Source organism: Achroia grisella, unplaced genomic scaffold (genome assembly GCF_030625045.1).
Source record: "Achroia grisella isolate CSIRO2021 unplaced genomic scaffold, CSIRO_AGI_Agris_v1 utg295, whole genome shotgun sequence".
Classification (NCBI taxonomy): domain Eukaryota; kingdom Metazoa; phylum Arthropoda; class Insecta; order Lepidoptera; family Pyralidae; genus Achroia; species Achroia grisella.
The window spans coordinates 1,108,487-1,133,349 of record NW_026712783.1 but is presented as its reverse complement, the minus strand read 5'-3'; the positions used below and the strand labels follow the sequence as shown (position 1 = coordinate 1,133,349).

The following is a 24,863-nucleotide window of genomic DNA, read 5'->3' as shown; positions in this document are numbered from 1 at the left end:
TTTTTCAATTAATGTGTTTTTTTAGCAACGACGAATGGCAACTCTCAAATGAGTTGCCATTCGTGTAAAAAAAGTAAATAACTGCCGATGACGTAATCATCATCTAGATTCCCCCACTCCCCCATGTTATCCAAAATAAGCAAAATAAAGTCCCCCCCCCCCCCCCCCCATAGTGCTTCCGTAATACTTGAACGGCCCCCATGTGACGACCGTGATACCACTTTTTTTTATCCTGTAAATATAGAGTTCTTCCGAGGATATAAAGGCTGTTTGGTGCTAGTTGGCGGCGGCAGCATGGTCGAAGTCGCCCTTGTCGTGGCGACGCGGGGCTTTGGGTTCGAATACCATCATTGACACGCGCTCAGGACTCGTCTTGTTGCGATGCATATCTGGAATAAATGTTCGTGTCATTTATGATATATATATCTTACTAGCTCGCCCCGGCTTCGGACGGGGTACATGTATTATATATATAAACCTTTCTCTTGAATCACTCTCTCTATTAGAAGAACCGCTTCAATATCCGTTGCGTAGTTTTAAAGATTCAAGCATATATAGGGACAGACAGCGACAGCGACTTTGTTATATACTATGTAATGATTAATATTATAAATGCGAAAGTTTGTGAGTATGGATGGATATTTGATACTCTTTCAGGCAAAAACTATTTTGATGAAACTTTAGTGATATAGCTTATACATCAGAATAACACATAGGCTATAAATTTCAGACGGGTGAAACCGAGCGCATAGCTAGTAAACTATAAGAGTACGAAATTTCACACGCCTCCATCCGCACAGTTTTCTTAAGTTTTTGCTTCATAATAATCAATCAATATATCTTACGAAGATTATAAACGAGGAAGTTCGTGAGTGTGGATGGATGTTTGTTACTCTTTCACGCAAAAACTACTGAATGTATTTTAATGAAACTTTACAGTAATATAGCTTATACATCATCATCTGCTTCTTCCTTATCCCATTTATTTGTGGTCGGCGTAATATGTTTGTCTCTTCCATTCATCCCTGTTCGCAGTCATCTCGTTATTTACTCCCTTTCTTACCATATCATCTTTCACACAGTCCATCCATCTCTTTTTCGGTCTTCCTCTACACTTATAACCATCCATATTCATATGTAAGATCTTCCTTAAGATACGATCTTCATTCCTACGCATTACATGCCCATACCATGATAGACGATTACACTTTAACCTCTCTGACACCGGCGGCACTTTCATACTTCCTCTAGTGTATTCATCAAAATAATAACAATAATAACCGCGGGCAAGATAAAAAGTCTACAGCCGAAGGGCGCAAAAAAAACCAAAAAATATTATATATTAAATTTAATTGAAATATAAAAATTACAATTTAACTTATTAACTATTATAGATGCCAATTGGTCGATGTTAGAACCAAGAGTGATTCAACTCCGATAGCGTTCTTTGGTCGATTTCAACATTTCAGTTTTGCTGACTCGACGGCACGTTTCGGCGCATGGTACGATGCGCCGTATTGAGGCCGCTGCCTATACAGCGTTTTCAATGTTTCATGATTTCGTAACGCCTCCCCTCGAAGATAGGCAACTATTCGTAAGCTGTACTGAGAAAGTTGCCGGGATGCTGTTAGTGTCGATCTTCACATCTTTAGGTTGGATATTTCTCACCTCAGGTTGTTCATTTGTAATGTTCACTGTATCCATTACATCAGTTGAATTTATTTGTCCGCAATAGCTACGGAATCGGCGATATAATTTAATAGTTACAAAACTTGCACTGATGATTACTATAATAGTGTAGATAGGTATAGTTGTGTGGTAGACACTATCTACATTGACTTGTTCTAAGATTGCTGGCTGCTGCAATGATATTCTAGCATTTGTCTCGTGAAGATGTTCTAGATTGATAGAATTTAATCTTACTATAGGTTGAGGTTTAGATGTGGCACGCTCGTCATGTGGTACTTCCGTCAGCGTAATCTGCACGGCATGTCCTTTAATTCTATCTTGAATGTTAGAGATGGTAAAATCTGGAGTTGACAGCATACAATTTATAGGAATTGATACTAGATAGCTTCCTTTAAGAATTTTGTAGTACTCGTGCCCGCAGGATATATGTACTCTAGTTGCTTTAGGTAGTGTCATGGTGTAGTGCTGGTCGTCGAGCTTCTCGAGGGCTGCTCTGGTAAGATTTACTGAAGTCAGGTCACAGGAAGGACTGACCTGTTGTTTTAGGATAAGCTGTTGCATGCAGTCTTGGTTATCACGAATCTGGTACTGGTACTGGAGCTGTTCTTCACAAAGGTAGTATGTGCTTAACTTCGGACATTCTGTCGCAATGTACATAGAACCTGTTCTCTGAATTGCTATGAAGGGTTGGTTAGGTATAAGTATTTGATTATGTTGGTTTGGTATGATTGATAGTTTATACAGGATATAGGTATTAGGAGAGACAATCGGCACCTTAATAACTATAACTATTTTATTTCCTACATAATATGAACCCGATTTTATAATGTAAAAATATTCCCTTAATTCTATATCTATAACCTTTTCCTTAGAATAAAGTTGTCTAAGTTTAATTAGCATATTATTTAATGAATTAATATTAATTATAGAGTGAGATATACTCTTAGTCTGAATAAAAGCTAACGTATTTTCTAAATTAAGTAAATTTTCTGACAAATTATCTGTATTATCTGTGAGCATCAATAGATACTGAGCTAGATGCGCATACTTTATTAAGTCAGTATCTCTGTCTGCATCTGATTTTAGTATTAGGTTAATAGTTTTACTTATTTCATCCTGATTTTTTACTATGTTATTTAATATTACAGAGTGATCGGTTATCCATTCTTTACCTAAACTAATGTGTTCATTCAACTCTGTTTCTAACTTATTTTCATTATTTTGAAGAGCTTTTATAGCACTGTCATATTTCACAGCGTCAGAATAATCAAGATTACCTGAAATACTTTTAATTATTGAACCGAGACCATCTATGAGTCCTCTTTTATTACGTGACTGTAAGAAAGTTTGCAACTGTTCGCGTACTCTTATGAGCTTATTATTAAGATGTAAGAGATGGGGTTCATAGAGAGATAACGTTTTATTTTTAAGTTGAGGATTAAAATTATCTATCTGACTTATAACTGATTCTATTTTTGTGAACATGTCATCTAGGTCTATGTAGTATAAAAATGAGTGATAATGGGAAATGACTTTTGTGGGTCCAAGGTTGAAGGGAAGAATTCCTGGTCCATTGTCAAGGGTGTCAAGTGTTACGTCTTCCGCTCTGGTCAGTTGTAATGTGATCGTCAGGAATGTTCTGTAACAACGGGTTACTATTAGGTCTTCGCTTAAGGCGTGCTTTAGCAATGGGACCTCTTTTCTTTTTAGTATATATGTGTATTGGCAGATCAGCCAGTACCACATCTTGGGTGAAACGTGGAGCTAATTTTTGTCTGCTAGCCATAGGGTTACGAATGAAAACCTGCTCATCTGGACTATATTCATTTTCAATTTCTCGATCTTTATTCCTAGCCTCTGTAATATCCGTACGATTGTGTAAAGATGTTTCATTAATGATGTTATAAACCATACTCATTCGTAACTTATGATTTATTACGTACTGTTGGAAAAGATGTTCATTTATGTTCGTATCTATAGGGTCACGTGGGTCAAAGTGACCTGTAATAACTTCTATAGGCCTACATTTCGTAAAGCTATGGATAGAACTATTGTATCCTAGTACCGCGTACGGCATTAAATTGACAGCTGGTTCATTGCGATGTTCTAATTTAAGAATTCGTAGATGTTCCAGAATAGTCGAATGGAATCGTTCAACTATTCCATTGCTATTAGGATTATGTGCTAAAGTCTTATGATGTTGTATTTTATGTAATCTAGTAAATTCTAAGAATATTTGGTTTGTGAATTCAGGACCTTGATCAGATATTAACATTATGGGAACACCGTGATGAGTAAAATATTTAAGTAGCGCTTGTATTACGCTTACAGCTGTACCATCCCGAAGGTGATACGCCTGTGCGTATTTAGAGAATGCGTCAACCAAAGTTAAATATTTCTCATTTTCAGCTGTAAATAAGTCAATGTGTACTGTTTCAAATGGCTTAGTAGGAGGTGGTACAATAGAATATTTTTGTTTTATTGGATTACGGTCATACTTTGCCATTCCACAGATATTACATTCACTTATATATTTAGAGATATGATCTCTCATCTTAGGCCAAAAATATTTATTTGATAATGCAAGATAACATTCACCTGCACCTCGGTGGTTAGTCTTACCCTCGTGGTACTTCTGAATGATATCCTGTTGACGTAAATACTCTTTAACATTTTCAACTTCTAATTTGGTTAAAATGAGATTCATAGCTGAGCTCTTAAACTTTTCTTGTATTATTGGAATGATCTTGTACATTGCTAAGGGTGGATAAATTATTATACCAGTTCTAACTTTGGGGTTGACATATTCTTTAATCGCATTTATGATGTCCTGTTCTAGATTATTTTCAGATAATTGAATATTAGTTCGAACGTGTGATTCGAAAGGTTTATTAACAACTGGACGTCTTTTTACATCGCCTACAATCGTGAAACATATTTGTCTACTAAATTTATTAATAGGTTCATCCGTAATAGGTATCTCTAAAATAGGATTTTCGTCACTAGTATGAGCTGTAAGGGTTGTAGAGTCGGCTCTTGATGGAGGTTTTTCAGAGGGTTGCACGGCAATGGAGCTTAAATCTTCGTTATGTATTTCAACTCGAGATAAAGCGTCTGCATTTTGATTGCATTTGCCTTGCTTATAGATAACAGTAAAATTGTATTCACTTAACTTTAATCGCCATCTAGTTAATCTAGAATTAGGTTCTTTTAAACTCATAACCCATTGAAGAGGTTTATGATCTGTAACTATAGTGAATTTTCTCCCAAACAGATAAGGGCGAAAATACTTAGTAGCCCATACAATTGCTAGCAATTCCTTTTCAATGGTGCTATAGTTTATTTCGCTTGTATTTAATGTTCTCGAAGCATAAGCTATGGGTTTATCGGCACCAATGGGTCCTTGTGATAAAATCGCGCCTATTGCCAAATTTGAAGCGTCAGTTGTTAAAACAAATTCTTTAGTGAAATTTGGGTATTGTAAAATTGGATCATTGGTTAATAAAGTTTTGCACTTTTCGAAACAATTAATATATTCTGGGTTATTGATGGAAATTTTTGAACCTTTTTTTAAGCATTGTGTCATTGGTTTCGTTATGCGAGCAAAATCGGGAATGAATTTGCGATAATAGCCTAGTAATCCTAAAAATCGTTTTATTTCTGTGGCTGTTTTAGGCAAAGGAAATTTTTGAATAGCAACAATCTTATCTGGATTAGGTTTTATACCGTCTTTACTAATAATATGTCCTAGATATGAGGTTTCTAATTTTAAAAATTCTGATTTGTCCATCTGAATTTTGAAATTTGATTCTCTCAAACGTTTGAATACTTTTGCTAAGTTAACCATATGCTCTTGTAGCGAGACGCTGAATACAATTATATCATCTAAATATACGAGGCATATTTCATTTTGGAGGCCTCTTAGAACGTTATCCATTACGCGCTGGAACGTGGAAGGAGAATTTTTAAGTCCCATGGGCATACGCATGAATTCAAAATGTCCATGTTCAACGTTAAAGGCGGTTTTCTGTATATCATCTGGATTCATTTCGACCTGGTAGAACCCGCTAGCCAGATCAAGAGTTGTGAAATAATGACAATTACCCAACTTATCCAAAACATCAGTTATATTCGGGATAGGGTACTTATCATCAATGGTCTTTTCATTTACTTTTCTAAAATCTACAACGATACGCCATTTAGTTTTTCCTGATGCATCTGCTTTTTTGGGAACCACCCAAATGGGAGAGCTCCATGCTGATTGTGAGGGCCGTATAATACCTTGCTCTAACATTTTAGATATTTGCTCTCGAACTTCTTGCCTATGAATGAAGGGATAACGATAGGTTTTAGTGTAAACTGGTACCTCATCTGTTGTGCGGATGTGGTGCTTGATTTTATTTGTGAAAGTTAATGGTTCACCTTCTATATAGAAAACGTCGGAATATTGACTACAAAGAGATTCTAAGTTAGCTTTTTCTTCTGGATTTAAATGATCGGTACGCAAACGTGATAAAACTTCGTTTACGCGATTGGACTGCTGTTCGGTGCGAATGCACTGAATATTGAATAGCTCTGCACTAACTGGTTTGTCCATAGAAAAAACTATGTCATGTCTAGTCGGGTTAGTAACTTCTACTATGCCGCGGTTATTTTTAACTGTAGTTACACAACTTTTAATTTGACAGTGTGAGATAGTCTGATCATTTATTAATGCATCACCATCATGAAAATTAACTGGGATACGAACTAATTTAGATGTATTTGCGGGGATTATATCCTCATATAAATTTAAATTACGAGAATCGTACATTAACAGAGGTATTTTCGAATTCCGTGTAACTAAAACCTTATCCTTTAGATTAATGCTAGATTCTAATTTTTCTAATAAGTCATAACCAATAAGGCCGTCAAAATAATCATGAAATTTATAGATAAATAGAGTAATATCTTCATTCTCTTTAAATTCTTGAAAGCACGGTAAAGTTACGGAATAATAATTTTTCGTGGTTGCATGAATGTTTGTTACCTCAAAAGGATCATAATTACATGGTATATGCTGAAAGAACTTTTCTACTGCCTTGGGGCTTATAAAAGACTGGTTGGCACCGGTATCAATGAGTAGTTTAAGGGGCGGATTTAATATCTGAATATACGGTAATTGTCGCTGTGTCTGTAAGTTTATTTCTATTTTAGTTTTCCTGATTTCTGAATATTCTGAAAATTTTCATTTTCAGTAACTTCGTAATTTTTGTTTTCAGTAAATTCGTCTCGAGTTTCCTCTACATACGGGGATGGATAAGTCTGTTCGTCGTTTTCTGTATAATAGTCGGGATAGTAATAGTCACTGTCAACGTTATTATATGTGTCGTAATAGTATTGGGGTTCGTAGCATTCAGTTAAGTTTAATTCGCGACCTTTAAGGTAATTAGTAGGTGGTGGATTTCCATGTTTCCTCCAATCATGTCCAGTCAACATCGGTTTTGTTGGGTAGTGACTGACACCGCTCATAGGGCGTGGCATATTATTCGAATTATATGGTCGTTGGGGTAGTGCAAATACATTACTACGTGGATTATAATTAGGAGGGACTGCGCTAAATATCTGTTGAGTTCTAGTTGGACCTCTAAATTGCGATTGTTGATTGTAGTTGGGTTTCCACATCACGGGAGGACGTGATGGTTGAACCATATGCATGGGTTGCGAACGTGATGGTCCGGGCATATTAAATGTAAATGGTTTAGATGGACCTTGCTGTGGTGGTATATTATTAAATTTATTATTATAATTATGCATAAATAGAGGATTAGTCCTCTTTTCAGGCATACTTTCATTGCGATTTTGCAAGTAGAGTGTGTTCATCTCTTCATGAACAAATTCTAAAGCTTTTTCGATAGTTTCAGGCCTCATGCACCTTATACGCGATCCCAAGGGATCCTTAAGTCCGCGTAGATATGCTTGTAATGTAAGTTTTTTATAGAGTTCGCGCTTAGAATGTATAGTGGTGGCAATAGTTTCATGTAATGTTACATATGTTATGATGGTACTATACAAATTTAAACATTTTTCGTAAAATTCCTGAGGAGTGCTTGAGCCCTGAGTTAATAAAGCGAGGTCGTTATAGAGAGAGGTCTCGTCTCTCTGATCTGCAAAATTATTTATAAGTGCGTTACGGATACCCTGCCAGTTCTCCGGTATGCCGTTAGAGTTTATTAAACGTGCGGCGGGCCCCGTAACCTTATTCAGGATGCCGTTCAGTAGTGCAGCATTTAATAAGCCATTATCAGGTGATGAATTGACATACTCGTTCACTAAATGGTCACACAAGCCAATGAAACGTGTTAAAATATTCGGGTTACCATCGAATTCAGGCACCATTCGAAGGGCCTTCCATATGTTGTCTAAATCTGCCATAATTAAATTAAATTTATCTCCTATAATAAAATTACTGCTTGATGAAAAAGATTTTTCGCTGCTAGTGTCACTATCACTAAAATTTAAATTCCTATTTAAATCTATATCTTTATATCTACGGGTCCTCGATTGCCTCGATTGGAAAATCTTGGAAAATTAAATTACACAGGATCTAAAAAAAAATGACACAGGAATATAGATAGGAAAGCAACTCTAGATCGATTCTAGTGGTACTTACATGAGCATTCTTTAGTTGTCTCTGCAGTATCGATGTCTGGATACCCCCTCGTCTGTAGCTTCTTAGGTTCAGAATCGCCGCCGCCAGATGCTTGATTCACTGACTCTACTTTACAGCGATCCTACCGACTGCGCCAGATAAAAAGTCTACAGCCGAAGGGCGCAAAAAAAACCAAAAAATATTATATATTAAATTTAATTGAAATATAAAAATTACAATTTAACTTATTAACTATTATAGATGCCAATTGGTCGATGTTAGAACCAAGAGTGATTCAACTCCGATAGCGTTCTTTGGTCGATTTCAACATTTCAGTTTTGCTGACTCGACGGCACGTTTCGGCGCATGGTACGATGCGCCGTATTGAGGCCGCTGCCTATACAGCGTTTTCAATGTTTCATGATTTCGTAACTAGTATATAATAATACTAACATCTAAGGCTGAGTCTACGTTTATGCTGGGCCGACAGTTCCAGTTGTCTCCTCACCAGCTGCGATGCTGAGGCTGGCCGTATGCTGAGCGGCAACGTGGCCGCCTGCAGAGTCACCTCGGACGAGGCTGTCTTACTTGCATAGTCTTAAAAAAATACAATTTAGTATTTGAGAGACGTTTTTTATAAATTCTTGGACCGTGGACAATTCAAGCAACGCCATCTAGTTTCATGTTAAGCAATGCTTACATGTTATGGGTATTAGACAAATGATATAAAAAAATAGTTTTTTTTTGTAAATACATATATAATTTGAGGGTTCTATGGTCTAGAGGTTTAGCACATCGTTTTACTTCCGATGATCGTAGGTTCAATTCCTCCTTCATGACTATGATTGTTTGTATCAGTCTGGGTGTTCTCTGTGTACATTATGTATATATTTACGAAAAAATTCTATGTATTTATATCAGTTGTCTGTCCATAACACAAGCTCTGCTTAGCTTGGATCTAGATGGTGATGTGTGAATTATAGAGAGATATTATTATTTTGCTATACATGTAGGGGAGAAAGGGGTAAGTAATTTGGACTAATAACCCAACAGCTACCAATGTATTATAACAGGTTGACCTCCAGAAGGTTCCCCCTGGAAGCCGTCATGTTAAATTCCAGGTGAATTAGTCACGATGGGCTATCTGACCTAAGCTCATGTTCATCTTATCATCCTCCACTGGTGCCCCGCCAGCGTAAACCGTTAACGCAGACGGGTGCAGCATTCCATTATCATCCATAAATAAAACAACTTATTCAAAATGTTTGTCTGTATCTTTATTCACGTAGGTCTATTACAGACTCTTTTCATATGTCAAAAACTACCATCAGTTCGGAGTGCATTCAAACGAATAAAACTCAGTTCTTTTTCTTTTCAAATGTGATGTTATCATACCATACCACATTTGATACACACATACAAATTCATTTTTAAATTCAAATTAGGCAGAAAAGGGTGACCACCAACATATGCTATTGCAATTTTGTCAAAAGCAAATAGTGTAATCAGCCCCGGATCTAGGGGGGGGCAGCTGGGCCCATGCCCCGGACGACAAGTTCTGGCAAATTCGAACTTGGCAGAGGAATACAGAACTCATCATTAACGTGTCTTAGACAACTTGACCACTGAGACGTCAAGTAAATTGTGTCAGTGGTCGTAAACTGAACAGACAGAGATATTTATACTGTTAACATGATATATTACACTTACCTTATACAAAACCTACTACTTACCTTATAAAAAAAAACATTTGAGTTTCTTGCCAGTTCTTCTCAATTGGATCTATATACCGAACTGGACGGTAGGGAAAAAATTAAAATGTAAAAATTTGACGTTCATAAGCGGCTAAAATGTCCTACATGAATAAAGGATTTTTGTATTTGAATTTACCTCGTTCGGTCAACACAATTTCCCTCTGCATCTGCGATAGCTCAAAATCGTTGACTAAAACACGGTGTTTGCTATCCGTGGCGTCCCAGGTTTGGTTCCCGTCGCCGAGGCACATGGTAGCGTCTGGTGCATTCACTTTTCCGTCTGCCTCGATCGACGAATTGTTGCTTAGAGATTTAGTCTGAAAAAAAAACTTAATCCATAAATTACGGCCCACATTAAAAGGAACAGGACTTTATCCGGACCAAAAGTATCCTGACACTGAGGGTGACGCAACTGGAATCGAGTCACAACGCGAGCCTCAAAGCGTTCGTGGCCCGGCTCCCCACCAACATGCTGCTTACCTTCATGAAGGAGGACTACTGACCGTAGAGACATTTTGAATTTATATTTTATTCTTTCTTACTTCTGATGGTCGCGGGTTCGATACCTCACACGGCACAAACATTTGTTTTTATGAGTATGATTGTTTGTGGCAAGAGCTCCACCGACACTTAAATTATGAATGAATGAATGAATGAATGAATGATTGTTTGTATCGGTCTGGGTGTTTTCTCTCTCATTCTAGGGACCGCAGAAACACTCCAAGGAGGTTTAGTTTATGAAATAAAAATTTGGTTTTAGTCCGCCACTGTTTTACGGGTATGGGGTCGTTCAAGTATTACGTAAGCAGATTTATTATAATTATTTATCCCCCCTCCATCCCCCATGTCAGCAAAAGTAGGTAAATCTCTTTCATGCTTGATCCTCGCTCCCCCCATTCTTACGTAAACATTTTTAAATTAATTTGCTGCCATTCGTGTAAAAAAGTAAATAACTACCGATGACGTAATCTCATATAGACTCCCCTACTCCCCATGTTATCCAAAATAAGCAAAGCAAAGGCCCCCCCGTCCCCCTATAGTGCTTACGTAATACTTCAACGACCTGTAAAATATGAAAAAAATACCTTTTGTCGTTTCTTGAAGGTTGGACTTGATTGGGGCCTATTTTTAAAATCTATATGATTGGCACCACTGTTCCTTACAATTGGCGATAATTTTCTAAACTCATTCCTCGGCTCCAATTCTATTCTGACAGTTTCCGTTACGGAACTATTGCTGGCCCTCCCGAAAAGGGGGGAAAGTTTAGGCTTCACACTTGTATTGTCTGAATCTTCCATACTTTCAACGGTCAGAGTTGTGTCCACGCTGTTATGATTGTGTGTGATAGGTTTCACAATAATTACACCTTTGTCTAATGCTTCTTCACGATCTACGACGTTATAATTAGGGTTTTCAAAGCCCGTTTGAGTTGCTATATCATCGCTAACTGTCGTAAATGTCTGGGATGCCATGTTAGAATTTTTATTGAGCAACCGTTTCCGACGTTCTAAATCTGCGTGTATGTCTGTCTGTACGCGTAGGTTGATGTCGCCGTATCGACGCACTATATAGTTGAGGAGCCAGTGGTAACCCTTGCGTAAGCCTGGGTCGATTTTTATTTTTTTTGTTTTCGTGTCGGCGTAAGCGCTGTACGATTCTACTAGAGTTGGACATCTGTATCTATGGTAAGTAATAAAAATAATATTAGACTCATAATTTGCACTTACTAGTTATTTGGTACTTATCAGTTGTTTAGTACCTATAATATAAGTTCTGCGTAACGTAAAGCTAGATGGCGTTGTGAGAATTGTCCTAGATTATTATTATTATTACTGTCTATGGTACTGTTCTACATACTTGTATCATTATAAATAAATTCTAGTACCCATAATATAACTTCTGCTTAGCTTGATTCTAGATGGCGCTGTGTGAATTTTCTAGGCTTATTATTACTAATCGTTTATAAAATTTATACGACTTACTTGTTGACTAGTGGCTCAATATTTAACTTCTCCACAACATCTATGTCATCCAGTGCTCCTGTCTTGTCTTGTTTATTAGCCAAAACAAGCACTGGCTTGCCTGTTTGCATTAACATATACCTTTATATATTTTTTAATTATAATAATGCTACATATACTATGCCAAAAAGCGTGAAAAAAAAACAGCAAAAGCTGTGAAAATGAGGCCAAGGGTAATAATAATAATAATAATACTCTGTATTGGGAATGTTATGTGGAGGAACTAGGAACATGTCTTAAGGAAAGTGTATAATATGAATGTGGATGGATGGATTGTGTAAAATATATGATTAAAAGGAGAGTATGCTCTGATATGTCGGCCGATAGGGATCAGTGACATAAACATACTGCGCCGACCACAATTATTAGGATAAGTGCAAGGCAATGATGATGAATACAATTTATTGTGCATACAAAAAAAAATTATAAAAAGAAATAATATAAAAATAGGCTAACAAAATTTGGCCCCTTATCACTAAAAGCAATTTTTTACAGACAACATGGGAGATATAAGTTTTGAGTAAAGGAAGGTAGGTGCTGTTCTGTAAAAATAAAATTAGATACATATATACTAAATACATATACATATAAAACTATATACATAAATAAAAAATATAGATAACTAGGTGATTGGTATATATTATTTTGCCACATAAATTAATATTGCTATAAAAAATAATGGTTGATTTTAGAAGGGTGAAAACTTAGGGTTGTATATCTTTTTTAGTGCTGTATCATACGACACATACAATAAAAATTAGTTAAAAAAGTCCATAAAAATAATATTAATATTTGTGAATTTGTTTATTAATGGATGAATGAATTTAAATCAAATTTTGTACATCTATATATAATTTATACCACATGGGCTAAGATCTCCCTATTATAAGAATGATTCTTCTTGAGGTAGAGTAAATAATAATAATAATTTATTATTGCAACCTTAGGTTGCATTACACAGTATTATATTAAATTATACATATACTGTCCAATTTGCACAGTTACTTCAGTTAAGAAGTGGCAAGAAACTCAACTGGAACATATTTTATATTCAAGTACCCTCATTTTTCTCAGTTGGAGAAAGTTATGCAATCACCAAGCAAGTAATAATTCAGCATGACTCAATCGAAAGATTGACTCAGTTCTAAGAAAATATTAATGACTACAATTTCATGCATTACATACATACATACATTTCATCATGATGTGGATGAATTTTTCATGGCACTACTGTACGATAACGATTATCACTCATGCATAACACATAATAGTCTGATAAAAACATCTAATTGGAATTGTTCAGTGGGTAGAAAAAACTGCTTGTTGCTTGTTGAAATCTATGGTTGCTATGACGATTAATTAGCGAATATAACATTACCTGATATCTTGTCGTGAGATAATACCTCTTCCAGAACAGCCCTGCACTCATCCAAGCGGGAAAAATCACTTGAATCTATCACGAAAATGACACCATGGATTTCGCTATAATATTGCGACCATATTTGTCGGAAATGCGGCCCGCCGCCTAAATCGTAAATGGTCACAGGCGTGTCTTTATGCACTAAATTAACCGCTTTAAATCCAACCGTAGGTAGAACTTTATCATCTTTTTCACCAGCCAAATTGTTCACTGTTTTTGTCTTCCCCGCGTTGTCTAACCCTATCAGTATCAAAACTATATGCCTACGGATATTCCGTCGACGGAATAAACCCGTCCAACAGTTCCCCATGTTTATAGAACACGCTATTTATTAAAATAGAACTAAATTTATTATTTAATACACGCACGTAAGAGGAACAACTTCAAATTTGTCGCCATTAGACATTTGTAAACAAAAAAGTTTTGTTGACATAACGGTTACCAATGGCGATCGACGTCGATGTGGCCAGTATCAAAAGAGTTTGAATACCATTTTGTTCATAAAATATAAAAACAAGTAATATAATTTTCTTCTTATTTCTTGAAAAACATATATCAACGATTTTAAACGGCATTTATATCAGTTATCCACAATTTTTATAGCTAATATAAACGGGAAACCATATTACACTTTCATATTAGTAATTTTAAAACAATGGAAATTGAAAATTTAGATAAAATGAATTATTTTTCACACACCACTCCATCTTGAACTATTAAAGATAAACTCAGTTCACGTTTAATTCAAGGTTAGATTTTTATGATCTGAAGGTTGCAGGTGTTCAGTTTCAATATACACAGATGTTTGTAGGTTGTACTCTTACTGGGATAAATAAATTATTCTTATTGAAAATACTAATAATTTGTTTATTACAATATATTATAAACGAAAGTATACATACTCACTCTTGGGCATAGAGAGAATAAACTACACTTGCAGTGTCATACTGAGTTTCTATAATTATAAATGTATTATTTGATATATTTTTATTTTTATGACTATGATTCAATGTTCTAAATTTAAATTAAATTCTATGGTCGATTATTTTATACATGTAGGCATACCCGTTAGCCTCACAATCCATTGTAAATATGAAATCAAAAAGGCTAATAATATTTTTTTATATTGTCTTTGCTTCCTTAATATTTCAATTTTCAGATATTTGGACCGTGTTCATAAAAAATAAATAAAACATGTAAATGAATAGATAAATAAATTATATTTATTTCTGATACATAGATGTCGGGATAAATATTAATTTAGAAATAACATTATTTACAAAGCTTTTTTCATAAATGAAATACATACATACGCAAAATTACCGCCAATTAAACGTAACCGTCTTCTTGTGCTGCCAGCATTAATAATTATATATTTGTTAATTATCTGAATTTAACAAGAATGGTGTCGCCATTTTTGACTGAGAAATACGTTAATTCTTTCATCACGTTGTCTAAATATATTTCAGCGCCTTTCATTTGGTCGTCGACAAGATAGAGTTTTGGTGCGCCAGTGTTGCCAGGTTTTGTGAACAGTCTTTGAGCGAGTATTACCAGTTTCTGAACTATCATTGTGGATGGGAATTTCTTTTTGATTTTCTTCCCGTTTTCGTCTTGAAGCGTTACTTCTAGTAATTGGGATGTGAGGGTTGTTGTCTTGGGTTGCTTCACTAGAAGGCTGTCTTCAGGAACGCCATATTCTGTAAACAAAACCATTGTCTTTTTTATAACAGTGGTGTCAATAAAACAAACCGCCCGTTTAATGCTAAACGTTTACCGTAGCCTACGCCTGATGCAGGAGGATATCAGCTCGTCAGCGTCAGCGTGGCCGAAACTGTTATTTTAAGGGGTTTGGGCAATAGCTTATCATAAGCTTTTGCCCAAACCCCCCATAAGATCATATCTTATTATAGCACTGCGACTTGCAGAGGTTTTTTGTGTTTTCTCATTTTTAAAGTTCACTACTAGGTGGCTAGGGGCTGTCAAGGATTGAGATTGTTTCTTAGGAGCGATGGTTTATATCTCTTCAGGATAGTGAGTACTTTCCAAAAGAGATATTTCGTTATGTATTTTTGACCCATATGAAACGTTAATATCTCTTTCTTGAAAACCCCATACCGTATTTATATATAACTGTATATATAATTTGTTAATCAAATAGCAGTCTTGTAGGACTAAACCAAAGATAGACTTATAACAAAGTTGTCTTTGTATGTATATCTATCTCACCTATTTTAAGCACCAAGCTGTTCAATTTGTAAATTGTTTCCATTGGGTGAGACATGGCAGTGAAATTACGGACAACCTATTTTTTTTAAGTCAGTTAAAAAACAAGTTTAGAAGATGACAACCTTTTGGATTATATGTTTTATTCCTGTATTTGTTTGTATTCCTAGGGTTTTATTTTTTTATGTTCTCAGAAATTACCGCACTTACTTTTAATTAATTCTTCGAAGCGACAATGTTCCAATGTGAATATTGTTTGTTTTGCGAAATCCTTTTGGGATACTTTCCACTCGGCGCCGTATTGTTTCATATAGTCATACTCCGCCCCGCGGCGTTCCTCGCGTGTTATTATTGTTCCATTTAGTTCCTGGAAAGATGTCAAAGCAATTTTGAGATCATTTATTTCATGGATAAATATATTGATTTTATAAAAACCATCCATAAATATATAATTAAAAGATTATTGCTTTATGTACCATAATTGTTAGTAATTATTAGGGGATTTTCTCCACATTTGTTGTAACTGGCTAATCAAAAATATATTTTTTATTCTAAATTTGTATTTGTTTTGAACATTTGATAATTCTTTTATATTACATTCTTGTTTATACATTCATTCTGTTGTCAATAGTCTTTCCGAATATATTTTCTCCATATTAGATATATGGAGAAAAGTCTTTTTTCATTTTACCTATATACAAATAAAATAAAAGTTTCTTAAGGGGCGACAACGCGCATGTGATACCCCTGGTGTACGGTAACCATTTACCATCAGATGGGCCGTATGCATGATCGTTCACCACCATCGTAGTATAAAAAAAAATTTCAACAACATTATTAACAACCCCTTCCACCCTAGTCGTATATATTGATACGGAGAAACAAAACATACCTGTAGGGTGCCAATTTTTGCGGTGATGAGTTGTGATGCGTTGTCATACGAGTCCGTAGCCTGGATTGGGTTTTTCAGGAAATACAATTTTTTCAGTCGACTCAACTTGTCCAATTCACTTACTGATCGCCACTGAAAAATAATAAAAAAATCTCAGGACAATTTACACAACGCCATCTAGTCCCAAGCTGAGCAGAGCTTGTGTTGTGGGTACTAGACAACTGAGTGAATATATGAATATTTTTTTTGTAAATAAATACATAGATATTAAATATAGATAACACCCAGACCGATACAAACAATCATACTCATGAATACAAATGTGTGTACCGTGCGTGGAATTGAACGCGCGACCGTATAGTAAAGCGGTATGCTACACCACTAGACCACCGAGGCTTTCAAAACTACTGAAAAATATGCATCTATAGATGTAGGGGTAACTTGTAGAGTATATATACTAAGCTTTAATTTAACTCGTATTGAGACCAGGGTAAGCCGACTTTCATTATTTGAACATCATATTTTTTATATACTGGACGGTGACAAACGAACATACAGCCCAACTGATGGTGAACGGTTGCCGTAGCTTATGGAAGTCTGAAACACCAGGGATGTCAGGTGCGCGTCGTCGACCCTTAATAAACCTTAATATCAAGAACTCTTCTTTAAAAACCCTATGCTGTAGTCTCTTGAGAAAACCTTGGTAAGTAGTTCATTCTATAATTTAGGTGTACGCGGGAGGAAGTTCCTCTATCAATTAATAATCTAACTAGAATACTCAAATCAAATAAAAAAGAATTTATTTATGTAGGACATTTTAGCCGCTTATAAACTTTTTTTTTTATATTAATAATTGAATGTGAATGAATATTAATGTGGATGGATGTAAAGGGAGGGGACGCCCTAAGAAAAGATGGATAGATTGTGTGAAAGATGATATGAATAAAAGAAGAGTATGTTTAGATATGACGACCGATAGAGAGCAGTGGAAGAGAATGACATACTGCGCCGACCACAAATAATGGGATAAAGGCAAGGCAATGATGAATATTTCATTTCCATAAATCCCAATTGCATAAAACATAAATCTTATTAATATTATAAATGCTGAAGTTTGTGAGTATGGATGGATAGATGGATGTTTGTTACTCTTTTACGCTAAAACTACTGAATGGATTTTAATGAATCTTTACAATAATATAGCTTATACATCAGGGCAACACATCCTCAAATTTTCATGGTGATCGGTTCAGTAGTTTTTGAGTGTCCCTCCATTCCTACTTTCAGATTTATAATACTAAGTATTATAAACGAGAAAGTAGGGATGTTTGTTACACTTTCACTCAAAAACTACTGAACCGATCACCATGAAATTTTGTACAGATGTTCTTGGAGATATTAAAAAGAACATAGGTTACTTTTTTATTAAAAAATAATAAAAAAATATATTGATTCAATGCGAGCGAAGCCGCAGATATAAGCTAGTAAGCTATAAAATTCACGCAGGTGAATCCGCAAGCACAGCAAATTGGAAATAAATACTTACATCATTGACTCTATTCCTGTTCAAAAACAACACTTCCAAATTCTGGAACACATCCACTTTCTTATTATTTGCCTCGTCATTAAACCTTATTTCACCGATATGACAGTCGTTCAAACTGAGAACTTTCAAGTTCCTCATCTTCCCCAAATTCAAAATCTCCCGCCACGAGTCTATGGGGTTGCCATCTAATCGTAGGGTTGTAACGGTCTGTAGTGTCAATTGCGGTGCGGTGATCCATTTAATTCTGTTATGAGCTGCGATCACTTCATTCACGTTAGGCCAGAGATGGGATAACGCTATTATATCCGCCCACTCATATTCACACACGGAGATGTTCAGTTTCTCCAAATTGGAGAAGTTGATTGATAGTTGTGCGAGAGTTTCTTCGGGAATGTCAATTGCCATGCGGTTTTTGCTGTAAATAACAAATTATAAATTTTTTTTTGCTCAGGCATGTTAATATTATTGTATAATAATATTGACCCAATATTAAGGACTAACATACATATGTATAACAATCAAATTCAAAAATCAATAATCCTTGTAGGTCATTTTAGCCGCTTATGAAAGTCAAATTTTTTATATTATAATTATTTCCCTACCGTCCAGTTCAGTATATAGATCCAATTGTGAAGATCTGGCAAGAAACTCAAATAAATTACTTTTTTTTAAAGCCAGTTTATTCACAAACAAATAAAATAATACTACATATTGTCTTTGTGGTCACTCACTATGGCAATGTGAGTGTGTGTGGTCAATCCCCTCTGATCGATCCCCCGTCCAATTCAAACGGGGATCGAAATGACGACAGCCTGTCCCGAAGTTCGAACCTCTAGACGTGCCCTCAGACTAAAGTCATATCCGTCACACAGGAGTTACCCTTTATCCAATCCATAAGTTCTTACGCGGGTTTTTTTTTATGGATGATAATGGAATGGTGCACCCGCCTGCGCTAACGGTTTACGCTGGCGGGGCACCAGTGGAGAATGATTAGATAAACATGAGGTTAGGTCAGTTAGCCCATCGTGACAAATTCACTAAGAATTTACAACGATGGTTTTCAGAGGGAACCACGTGGATGTCAACCTGACATTGCTAGTAATGGGGTCATGAGTACACATCACTCCCCACAACAATCCCCTTCCCCCCCCCCCCTTCCGGGGGTTTGAAGTGCCATCTGCACACGCCCCTATAATCCGGTGAAGCTGTAAAGGCCAGTTGTGGCCAACAGCATTAGAGTAGACAGAAAAATAAGCTACGTTTGGTAGAAGACATTAAGAAGTTACATACTCATTCTACAGACTATTTAAAGAACACGGCTACAGTGTCCCAATTACAAATTAGTAGTTTTCATTAGTATACTGCTAATTTTCTATTAAATCTGAAAAACACTATGTTCTTGTGCAACTGTTTGCATTACGACTTTTGAGGTACATTGCAATGTTTTTATGAAATCGAACTAATGTATCTTCATTCGTCTGATATGTCAAATCTACTGTACCCGCTGATCTGTAATAGTTAATAATCATCTGGCAATTCTTTTGTGGACTCCCGCGATACAGGTTCGCCTAGTGCGGGGCCCAATGTATAACATAATCAACTATATAATATTTGTATGATTGAAAATGAATAAATAAATTTGTTCAAACATCGAACCCTGTCACAGTTAATTTAGTTATAGTAGTTACCAAGAATGTTTACAGTATTTTATTATAAATTAGCTGTTCCCGTGTGGAATTTAACATGATTTTTCTAAAATAAAAGTAGCCTAAGTTACTCCTTATTACATCAGCTACCTGCCAAAAAAAGTCCCGTCAAAAGCGGTCCAGCCATTTCAAAGATTAATCGGAACAAACAGACAGGCAGGCAAAAATTGTAAAAAATGTTATTTTGGTGTATGTACCGTATTTATATTCATATGCATGTAGTAAAAAACGGTTATTTCAATATTACAAACAGACACTCCAATTTTATGTATATGTATAGATATATAGATTAAAGTTATGTTTAAACTCAAAGGTTTTTATGACTACTGTAATTAGATAGGACCGTCAGCGCTATTAAACTTCGCTAGTGGCAGGCGCTACTGGGTGAAGGGTGTGGTGTATCGACGCTATCATGGCAGATTGCCATCGTCAGTAACATAACCACATAGAAATTAAATATTTTAATTTTATAATATTATTTCATATGTATACTAGTCTATAAGGTATTTATAATATAGGCCTAGTAGCCTGAAATAAATAAATAAATAAAAATAACGGATGATACAGCCATTATTGTTGGCAATATGTTCATCGGTTCACATTATTAACAATCCCATGTCATGTTGCGAAGACAGAACCGTTACATTCCAAACATCCATTACAAAACTACTTCTGACTACCCCATCTGGTATTATAGTCGTGTGGATATTTTATAAACCAATATAAAATTACGTGAAGGCCATCGAGACAAATACAACGTGGGCGCAGTTTTGATAGTGATCTTGTAAATCTGCGTGGGACGAGCTGTTGCCGCAACTTGAGGTTTGTTCACTTTCTGTTTTGTTTTAAAATATCTTCACGCATATTCCCTTACGGGGTAGACAGAGAGGACTGAGTATCATTAAGAGGACTGACTACACATTTTCTTTTATTTTACTACACATTGCTAGTAATTAACAGAAATAAAAAACCCAACTTCAAACACATTTCCAAGGACATCTCAAAAACTAATGGTCAGACACATGCTTACAATTAAAAAAAAATATCAAAATTGGTTCACATAGAAAAAAATCGTAATTGATAACCTTCAGCTGTGAAGACGGTTGAAAAGCAAACATTACTCACCTAACATCCAGTTCACGAAGATCCGGTAGTTGAGACGACAGTTGTATCACCTCACGCCAATTGGAGAACAGGTTCCTGGAGACGTCGATACTGCGCACGTTGGGGCACAGGGCTGCCACGTCGCCCGCCTTTGACACGTTCTGATCGTGAACGCATACTTCGAGGAGACGATCGAACTTCCTGTAATACATTAAATGGCAATTCTAGCTTTTTTCATTTACAAATCGTGGGAAGTGCAATGCTAGGGTCCTGCAGGTCCCTAGGATTGTACTGAAGGTATTATTGTAGAGATTATTTATATTCTTTGTAAATACATGCCAGTGTTACTTGCTGGTAACATTGGTTTATACCCATGAAATATTTTTTTAATTGTATATATTAATGCTTAAGTTTATAAAAAAACAAATCTTTACTTAGAATATTCAGTTTTGTAGATATTAATATTCGCTGTGGAGTCGCGGACTTCGTCTGTGTGGCATGGCCAAATAAAGAAAGAAATATTTAATAATCTTACCCAAAAAGTCAAAGAAAAAAGTTTCATGATTGTAATATTACTATACTTCTATACAACCTTTGATCTCACCTTCCAACCACTTACAACCCCTTTTTTGGATTAAAAGTAGCCTATAACCTTTCTCAGGTTATAAAATATCTTTGTCTACTTAATTTCATTCAATTTTCGATTCAGTAGTTTTTGCGTGATATACATATAGACAGTTACTTTCACTTTTATAAAATTAGTAAGGATAATATATGTATAGCCACTCACTCTGGGGTGGATACCCTATCTATAAATATCAAACAGTGAAATTTTTTTTTTAAATTGGTCAAAGTAAGTCTTAATAATTTTAAAAAATTCTCAACAACTTGAATAAATGTTCAACGCAATATAACATGCAAAAAATCAAATCTTTCCTCTTTATATTATTTAAATGTACCAATGTACTAGTGGACAGGTCAGACCAAACTTAATGCGCTTTCCCTGGTTAACAGTTAATTGCCGTTGAATCATCACAATGGGCTAACTAACCTCACCTGACCTCATTCTTCTGATTTATATTATTTGTATGGACCAAATTACCCCTTGACATATGAGGTCAACCTCCATGTGGTTCCCCCTGGAAATCACCTCAGTTCATTCCTGGTGATTTCATCACAATGGGCTTCCTGACCTCATTCTTATTGTCAGCACTGTACACTGTTTCATTATCATAAAAAAAACATGATAGACATACTGTTTCTGATGTATCTTCTCAAAGCCAACCATTTCAATAAATGGTGCACCCATCTCTCTTTTCCACTCATTGATGACTGTTCTGCGGTGGGCAGCAACAGTTTCATCCTGAAATATAGAATATAAAACATACATTATAAGAACAAAAAAATATATAGCCAGTAAAACATGGGAAGGTCAAGTGTTGCATTTACAATGATGTCGACAATTGGCTCTGACTACCTCATCGATAGTCAGAGTCGATAAGTTGTGATGATATAAATAATATAATTATAATAATCATCTTTATTTGTTTCAAATAAAAACTAATACAATTGCTGCAATAACAAAGTAGACATAAAAATTGTCAATGACCAAAATGTGTATGGTCTTATGGCTTATGGCGCTACCATGGCATATTGCCATCATGAGTGACGTGACCACAAAGGCAATTTCTAAAAAAAAATTAAATTTTTTACTAGTTGTACTTGTGACCTTGTCCGTGTGAATTTAACTTTATTTTAATAAAATAAATTAATTTTTCTTAATCAAAAGTAGCCTAAGTTACTCCTTATTACATCAGCTACCTGCTGAAAAAAGTCCCATCAATCAGTCCAGCCATTTCAGAGATTAGCCGGAACAAACTGACAAAAATTGTAAAAATTGTTAATTTGGTGTATGTACCACATTTATATTCATACTAGCTGTCACGGCAACCATTTTGCCTTAAAATAATAAAAAAATTAGGGTTGGACTACCCCTAACATTTAGGGGGATGAAATATAGATGTTGGCCGATTCTCAGACCTACTCAATACGCTCACAAAATTTCATGAGAATCGGTCAAGCCATTTCGGAGGCCTTTGGGAACAAAAATTGTGACATGAGAATTTTATATATATGATGCAAGTAGTAAAATGGTTATTTCAATATTAGAAACAGATGCTCTAATTTTATTTATATGTATAGATTAACTATATCACTCACATGTATGTTAATCTGTAAGGTGTTTATAATATGGGCCATTAGCAGCCAATTTAGTAGTAAGTAAATGCTGTGTGGGAGGCACTTTCAGGATTAAGTATGACTAAGTTTTAACTTTGAAGCTGTTGTATATACAGTACAAACATTATTGTAAACTCTACTAATACTGATGTAATGCTGAATAAATATCTGCAATTTATATGTAACACCTTAATGTAACTTGGCTATCATATTTTAAGCAAATAAAGATTATTTCTAATATGATTTATACAAGGAATTACCTCTCTATCACCATAATATTTCCTGATAGCTTCAGCACAAGTCTTGAATGGAGTTATTTTGTTTGGACGAATAAAAGAACCCGCCCCAGGTTTAGACGTCTTGAAGTACTGGACATCATCAACCGAACCATCATGCTTCCCCCTAGCAGCGTCATCCCATTCAACCCCGTACCACACACCATTATATCCCTGCACTTCTCCAATAAACTTCACTGTGCCAAATTCTTCTCCACACTTAACTCGACTGCCAATATACACTTGGAAATCACTATCGTCCGTACCATTGTGACTGTTCATGGTACCGTTGTAAAATTTTGGTATCAAGCTAACAGGCATAGCGCCCACCATTATTTTTGTGTTTTCAAAAAAGGAACCTTTGTGAAAAGAAAAACAGGCTGTTCCCGAAAAACTCAACTGTCAAGTCAGTGAACGAAGTCAGTGAAATCACATCACACAACAATAATCAACACACTCATCAAAGCAATTTTGTCATCGCAAAACAATGTGTACGAAATGTATGAATTTTGAATGATTGAGTGAAAGTGAACGAATGCATCGTTTTCAACATATGTCAAGCAATATTTCAATTGGTTGACTTGACTGATTCAAGTAATTAGTAATTAATAGAACATATGAAAAGAATGTAAACTTATTTCTTTTAATTAGACTATACAGAATCCAAGTAGGTACAAGTAATTACAACCAATACTTATTCATCGAAATTATATCGAAAGATAGATAAGGATCGAAATTAAGACGGCCTGAGCCGAGAGAGGTGCAATTAAAGTCGTATCCGTCAGGTAGGAGTTAGCCTTCCGTGGAATTTGTCTGCCACCTGCATTCGCCCCCTATCGTCTGGTCTATAAAGGCCAGCTATGGCCAACAGCATTAGAGTAGTCCGAAAAAAACATAAATTGATAGATGTAAAAAGTAGTATTGTTCACTATTCTGTCAGTTTCAAGTTAATGTCAAAGCGGAATGAAACTACTGATCAATAGATGGCGCTAAATGTAACAATTGAAATAATTTCCCAGCAGCTGATTGGCTACGTACAAGATAACGTATTATCCGACCAAATTTAGAACGCTGAGGACAAAGTGTAGAACAGAATTCCGAATTTTGTCTCAGTTGTTTTGTAACTGCATAAAGTCGTGGTGAACATATGACTAAGGGTGTGTTAGAATTTTTATTGTAAAGTCATATTTGAATCACAAGCGTAGAACGGACAGAACTCGGCATGATCGCCGGTTCAATGATCCACTTATTTTCATTCGTGGTTAGGTGCGGTACTGAATAGCGTCCTCTCGCTCATCACTTTCCGAAATTGGGAATAGGGACGTAAAAAGTGTTTTTTGACAAAAATGGCTACCCTGCTA

General features: G+C 35.6%; 2 protein-coding genes across 2 annotated transcripts; both read right to left on the bottom strand.

The window, feature by feature from the left end:
• Positions 1-247: 247 nt before the first annotated feature.
• On the bottom strand, positions 248-13,888 carry LOC131843319 (uncharacterized). The gene is made up of 6 exons (XM_059191945.1): positions 13,474-13,888; positions 12,057-12,156; positions 11,160-11,754; positions 10,211-10,391; positions 8,774-8,917; positions 248-389 (listed from the first exon to the last, which is right to left on the bottom strand). The coding sequence occupies exons 1-6, from the start codon at positions 13,823-13,825 to the stop codon at positions 277-279; spliced, it is 1,485 nt and encodes a 494-aa protein (XP_059047928.1). The 5' UTR covers positions 13,826-13,888; the 3' UTR covers positions 248-276.
• Positions 13,889-14,716: 828 nt separating this feature from the next.
• Positions 14,717-24,103, bottom strand: LOC131843330 (tubulin-specific chaperone E). Its single transcript, XM_059191956.1, has 7 exons — positions 23,488-24,103; positions 22,246-22,352; positions 21,011-21,190; positions 18,180-18,594; positions 16,634-16,765; positions 15,952-16,108; positions 14,717-15,215 (listed from the first exon to the last, which is right to left on the bottom strand). Exons 1-7 carry the CDS (start codon positions 23,833-23,835, stop codon positions 14,899-14,901), a joined length of 1,656 nt encoding a protein of 551 aa, XP_059047939.1. The 5' UTR covers positions 23,836-24,103; the 3' UTR covers positions 14,717-14,898.
• Positions 24,104-24,863: the final 760 nt, after the last annotated feature.

Excerpts from the sequence above, each read along its gene's own strand:
- LOC131843319 (XM_059191945.1), bottom strand. The coding sequence starts at position 13,825 with ATGGGGAACTGTTGGACGGGTTTATTCCGTCGACGGAATATCCGTAGG. Across the intron at positions 12,157-13,473 it reads ATCTCACGACAAGATATCAG|GCAAGCCAGTGCTTGTTTTG; the intron begins GTAATGTTATAT and ends TAATGCAAACAG. Across the intron at positions 11,755-12,056 it reads ATTGAGCCACTAGTCAACAA|ATACAGATGTCCAACTCTAG; the intron begins GTAAGTCGTATA and ends TACTTACCATAG.
- LOC131843330 (XM_059191956.1), bottom strand. The coding sequence starts at position 23,835 with ATGGTGGGCGCTATGCCTGTTAGCTTGATACCAAAATTTTACAACGGT. Across the intron at positions 22,353-23,487 it reads AATATTATGGTGATAGAGAG|GATGAAACTGTTGCTGCCCA; the intron begins GTAATTCCTTGT and ends TCTATATTTCAG. Across the intron at positions 16,109-16,633 it reads CAAAAATTGGCACCCTACAG|GAACTAAATGGAACAATAAT; the intron begins GTATGTTTTGTT and ends ACATCTTTCCAG.